The following is a 6,467-nucleotide window of genomic DNA, read 5'->3' on the forward strand; positions in this document are numbered from 1 at the left end:
TTCATATGGAGATCACATGATTTCAGAAGGATTAGAAAACCCCATTTTCCTACCACTAATTATGTTAATTAGATTAGTTATCAAATTAACATGCATGTGGATCAAATGTGATTTAATGTGGTGGCCATTTTCTTTGTGGCCTCTGTAAACTCTGCGAGTGCAGTATAACATGCATGCCTTTTCACTTTGTCTAATGCTTCTAGACCTTCTCCAATGCCTTCAAAGTCTGACCAACGTAAACTAAAGGGCACAAAAAAGACTTACAATTAGAGGACTAGAGAGAGAAGACCACCTCTTTGGCATGGACATTATTGACTTCTATATATGGGTGCATTACTATTGTAGCATTTCCTATTAATGATATAATATAAGTGTAAGTTTTTATTCACATGACGTTGTACTATTAACATGAAATCTCATGATAACAGTACATGTTTGTGTCATATAATGCTAACCTTGACGTGCACCTCTCTCCTTACCTGATCATCATTGATTTTGTGTCTGTTTACCAGCTTTCCCTATCATTTTAGATCCTTATCATGGATTCATGTGCCTTTTGTTGCCCAAGATTATTATGAAAAACAAAAGCGCATGCATCATAAATCGCAAAGAGCCGATTTGATTAGTTTTTCACTTTATCAAGGCACACAAACGAAGATATTGGCTGCTTGATTAGCAAAAGAAATGCTCATTTTAGTCAAACATTTTCGGCTAGTGCTAGTATGTACTTGTAGCATCACTCTGCCTAATTACCAGTTCAAACGCAATATGCAAAGGCTCTTCCAATTTCGCACGGCAAAAATTAGCTAGTTGCATGCATGCAACGATAAATGCGGAAGGCAATCACCCACATCTGAATCTTCACATGCAAAACGGTTGGAAATCGTTCATCATTCACACAAGAAAAACTAACCTATAACCAGAATGAAATAGCGACAATATCTCATGTAAATCATGCACTTTAATGCATTTTAACTTTCTCATTTGCTAGCAATAAGTGATTGACAATAAGATACTATCACAACATGCATTCACATTCCATGTAACTTGTTGATAATGAATCCTACATTGGTGAGAGGAGAGACATTGCATGAGCTTATAAGTTAGTTGGTCTACTCTCCATATTGTCCCCCATATTGTCAATTGGTTTTATGATAGAACCTCAACTTATTTTATGGTATCAGAGCAGGTTGTCTTACGCGTGAAATTAGACGGCCACATGCGCTCCATATCACCCTGTTGTGTGTCCATGTGCAAGGTTCTAAAAATTGCTAGGCGCTAGTCGGGCGGCGGGCAGGGGCCTAGCTGCTAGGCAGCTAGGCGGGCACCTATGCAGATTTATGTAAATTTATTATATATCTTGTAAATAAGTGCCTATTTACACCTAAAAAAAACTATACTTGTATGGATAATAAAAGAATGATAAAATGCAAATAAGTGCCTATTTAACATTGTTGTATCTAGTTTATTTCTTTTCTTTGTATGTATCCCCTAAAAAGTGCTCCAATTTGTTTCACTATTAGATGAACTTGTAGTAAATCCATCATTTGCAAATTAGGTACACCATTTCCATAAGTATACCACCATGAAACCAAAAAAGAAAAAAGCACACAATTAATAAAAAAATATAAAAAAGGGCCTAGGGCCGCCTAGCTCTCCGCCTATGAGCCGCCTAACTTCCAGCTTATTTTTCCAAACGCCTTGCCCAAAATCAGGACAAGGCTCCACCGCCCAATGTCTAGGCCGATTTTTAGAACAGTGGCCATGTGTTAGGCTTAAAAATTCGTCATATGTGAGGGGGCATGTTGAGAATGAATTCCACATTGGTGAGAGGAGAGACTATGCATGGATTTATAAGTTAGTTGAAATACTCTCTAAATTATCAATTGGTTTTATAATAGAACCTCAACTTTCTTCATAAATCTTTCTCCATGTGTACGTATGAGTGATTGACCTCAGAACAAGACTCGGATACATGTGTTGTTACCAATTGATTTTATGATTTTATAATGAAATCTCAACTTTCTTCATAAATCTTTCACCATTTGTACGTATGAACGATTGACCCGAGCACACTCAACGACATGTGTTGTTGACAATCAAATGTATGATCGCCTGCCTAACCAATTCCACTCTTAAAAAAATAGCATGCCTCTTATCTTATCAAGTGGGGTAGTAAAAGAAACGTCAAAAAGATAAAAACACACAAAAGAGATTGGTTTTGTGATGATCAAAGCTTTCGCGCTATTTGCATGTAAGTTTGTGTTAGGAGTCACTTTTTACTCGAGTGGGCCGGCTGTTGAACTTTTGCCCCACAAATTACGTATTTGGCTTACCATTTTGTTTTTATATATATATATATATATATATATATATATCTCTCTCTCTCTCTCTCTCTCTCTCTCTCTCTCTCTCTCTCTCTATCTCGGATATCACTCTCATGGAGGAGGTGGCCTAGTGTTGATGTTACTAGCTATTTACACTTTTTTTTGTTGTTTGTTAATTGGTTTAATTATTGATCCATAAACAACTCCGTAAGAATCAATCAACCTCGAATCATTTTGTATTTTAGTACTTGTTTGTTGTATCTCATAGGCCCATCTAATCTCTATTTACTTGTCTTGTCTTCCTTTTTCATGTTCTCTTCTTTCACAAGTTTTAAATTATTGAAAAGAAAAACACTAAAGAGAGAAAACGTGATTGTGGAATAACTCCACTTAAAAACATAATCTCACGACTTAAATTTAGTCATCCTCTCCAAACGATAAGATAAAAGCTCGTGATATAAGTACATCAACGTGAAAGACGGATTTTCTAGTCAAGTGAAACTGAATACGTACAAAAAGTCTTATCTTTGTGAGAAGTTTACGAATGACGTGATTTAAATATCTCTACCTAAGATTTTCTATCTAAGAAACGGCTGTCCCGTAGTGATGAAGGATATTGACAAACTTCTATTTCCTTGTTGAGCACATATAATAAGTTGATTTCAAACTTATTAAACATGTTTATCACGAAGTTATTTATATTGAATTTAGAATCCGACTTCGACAATACTGGGTGGGCAGAATGTCCGATAAAAGAAATGGCAGTAGTTGCATCTTGTTGGGTTGGCCATGGGCCAAACATGCTATTTTGGATCGGCCCGACATGGTCATGGTCATCCGAGGCCAATTTATGGAAACTCACACAAGAGAAACAAATATATTTTAAAAATGTAGTGTCGCAACGGGTCATTTACCACAGTGGTGGAAATGTGTTGAGCTCTTACGTAAGTTTAGAACATCATCGTTGGCTAATCTAACATCTAATATAACAAAAAATGTAGTATCATTTACACACCTCTTTTTACCTCCCGCACATTCTCATTAATTTTTTTGTCATTGATCTCCTTTAATTCATTTGACCCGACAACCAAAAATTAAGAAAAATTCGTGAAGGTAAAATTTTGTGTGTAGATAGCACCACCCTATACAAAAATGAAAGCCTGTGCATTAGTACAACAGGGCAATACCTAGTATGCTCTCTAAGACGAGATTGGGTAACTTATCAATATTTTAAGTATGTTCTAGTATCTACACAATTGCAATAAAAAATATTAAAAAAAAAAAAAAAAAATTCCTTTACAATGTAGGAGTCTTTATATTTTTCCTCCGGATGCCAACTCTCCACCCAAACAGATTTGACCAAAGGGTTGGATTCTACTCTTAACGGATGCCGGCCCAACTTTACCTGACTGGGCCAAAGGGTTGGGTCTTGCTGGTACCAAAGTCATGAATACTTTTTTATATATGAATCGAATCGATGCAAGACTGAATCTTTCTGATAAGATAATGGAATACCACAATGTCACACCTCTTCCTCCACTCATTTTATTCAATTAATTAGAAATCCAAATAAAATGAGACAATAGAAGCATGGAATATTTGACTAGCTATGTATTTTTCTGTTTTTATTTCATTTTGGTCCAAAGGTTTTAGGAGGAATCCCTTCCTCTATTGGAATATTTTTCTTCTTTTTGACCATGTTATTTTCTTCATTTGCACATATTCCTCTATTGGAATATAAAAGACAACCGTGTGTTTGAGTACCACTTCAAAAAGCAAATAAGACTACTTCTTTTGGTTCCATTAGAAACATTGAACGCTTAACCGGTCATAAAACCCATATTTCTTTTCCTTCGTCACCATAAAAAATTGATTGCATGTCAGCTCAACCATAAAGACGCGGGACAAGTATGGAATGACCGTTTCAGAGTGTAATAACATAATTGGTGTTATTTTAAATGCGGAAAAGTTAAAAGAATGAAGTATTATTTATTTAGGAAAAGTGATTGGAGAATTGGAAATTCAAAGATTAATTGTTTATTTGGTGCTATCATATCCTTGAAGTGGATGTTTTGGGCTTTTCAAGTTGTTCGGATTAACATAACATTCAGTTGGCGTGTTAATTTTGGTCCACTATATATGGATTCGAAGAGAACGATGAGATCTTCAAACCTTGTTACATGGCTACAAGCTCAGCGTGAATTTGGGCGAATTAATGTCGTTTAATGCATGTAATTCGGGTTTCAATATTTTACGATCTTTTCTATATTTTGTTATTTGTTTATTTTCTTTCCTACTTGAAGTTAGGGTTTGTTAAGACTATTTAAACAACTTTTACGGTTGTATAACTTGTATTTTATTCATTTTTCATATTATTAATGAAAGTTTGACAATTTTTTTTAATCATTTTTATCTATAACTTCAGATGTGTCGTAACAATAGCAGTTTTTAATAGCAAAACAAGACATGTTAGTGTAACGGTTGGTCAAGTTGGTCACTAACGCATCTTAGATATCCAAAATTTTAATTAGTAATGTAATTATTCAATTTGGGTTTGCAATACCAAAATATCATGACTTCAAAAAAAAGATAATATAATATAAAACTACAATGAGTTAGTAATAATGTAGTTCAAAATATTTTTTTAACTAAAATTAAACTTTAGATCTCTCTCTTATAAATAAAAAAGAAAACTATTAAATTGTAATCCTAAGTGGCTTTACGAACACAATTATTAGCAAAATGGCATTGTTCTGCAAAAAGGTGTCCACAATAGAATCGTCCATCGCTTGGTCGTGCTCTGCATCTTCTAGCTTTATTCGAAAGCAAAACCAATGATTACGTCACTAACCACAAATCCGTTCAGTTTGAGGATCTCTGGCTTTGAAATACATCATCAACGTTGGCTCAAGGCATCTTTTATACTCTCATATGAACAAGCTTATTAAATCATATTAAACAATCTTCAACCGAACGAGGTCCTCTGGTCCTCCAAAAAATTAATATTTTAATGAACACTGCATGATCATATTTCTTACAATCTTCAACTGATGATCAAAGAGCCATAAGGCTCATTTTAGCATTGTCACAAAAAACCGTCTTAAACCGATGACCAAATGATCATAGAGCCAAACATAATTTATTATTTAAATTTAAAAACTGCAACAACTTAAATTTATAGGAAAACAATGAGAATTTTCTAATATTTTTTTTACAAATTTTGGCCGAAAAAAATTCAAATTCAAATCCAACGGCTAGTTGATGTCAGCATGACGTCAGCTAGCCGTTGGATTCGATTTTTTTTTGCTATAAATAGGATGGATATTGGGCTATAATTCACACACCTTTGAATTCAATCTATTTCATTTCAATCTCTTTCAATTCAATTTCTTTCAATTCAAGTTTACAATGAATTCCAACTTTGGATCTTCTTCGAATTCCAATTGGGGGTCCTTGTCCAATTCCGAATTGGAAGAAAAATCGGCACAGATGAGATGAGAAGATGAGGAGTCTGATGAAGAAGATGAAGCATGGCGCAACACACAATATGTGGCAGTCATGGTTGCGGCCATGGTGTGTCAGCCAACTGAGGAACAACCTCAATGGGGTGGCTCTATTGCTGGTCTCTCTTATAAACCACGAAACAGAGCAATGACGCATGCCAATCTGATGAACAACTACTTCAACCCTAACTCGGTGTACACAGAAGATAATTTCAGACGTCATTTCCGGATGAGGCGTCATGTCTTCGAGCGTTTACTTCATGATGTCCATCAGGTCAATCCATACTTTCAACAGAAGCTGGACAGAGCAGGCTGCCTTGGTTCCTCCCTAGTTGATTTGATGGATGAAACCCATGGCATGTCTGAGTCTACATGTCTTGATACTCTTGCTGAATTCTGTAACACAATTGTTCAGCTTTACAAAGAGGAGTACCTCTGCAAGCCAAATCAAGAAGATATGGATCGGCTCATTCGCAAAGCTGAATACCGTGGGTTTCCGGGCATGATAAGATCATTAGACTGCATGCATTGGAATTGGAAGAACTGTCCCACTGAATGGCAATGGGGCTTTAGTGGAATGTTGAGAAAGAAAACTATAATGTTAAAGGTGGTTGCCTCGTATGAGACATGGATCTGA

General features: G+C 35.4%; 1 protein-coding gene across 1 annotated transcript; it reads left to right on the plus strand.

Moving 5' to 3' along the window:
* Positions 1-5,978: 5,978 nt before the first annotated feature.
* Positions 5,979-6,467, plus strand: LOC126595314 (uncharacterized). The gene has a single exon (XM_050261648.1). The coding sequence runs from the start codon at positions 5,979-5,981 to the stop codon at positions 6,465-6,467; it is 489 nt and encodes a 162-aa protein (XP_050117605.1).

Source organism: Malus sylvestris, chromosome 13 (genome assembly GCF_916048215.2).
Source record: "Malus sylvestris chromosome 13, drMalSylv7.2, whole genome shotgun sequence".
Classification (NCBI taxonomy): domain Eukaryota; kingdom Viridiplantae; phylum Streptophyta; class Magnoliopsida; order Rosales; family Rosaceae; genus Malus; species Malus sylvestris.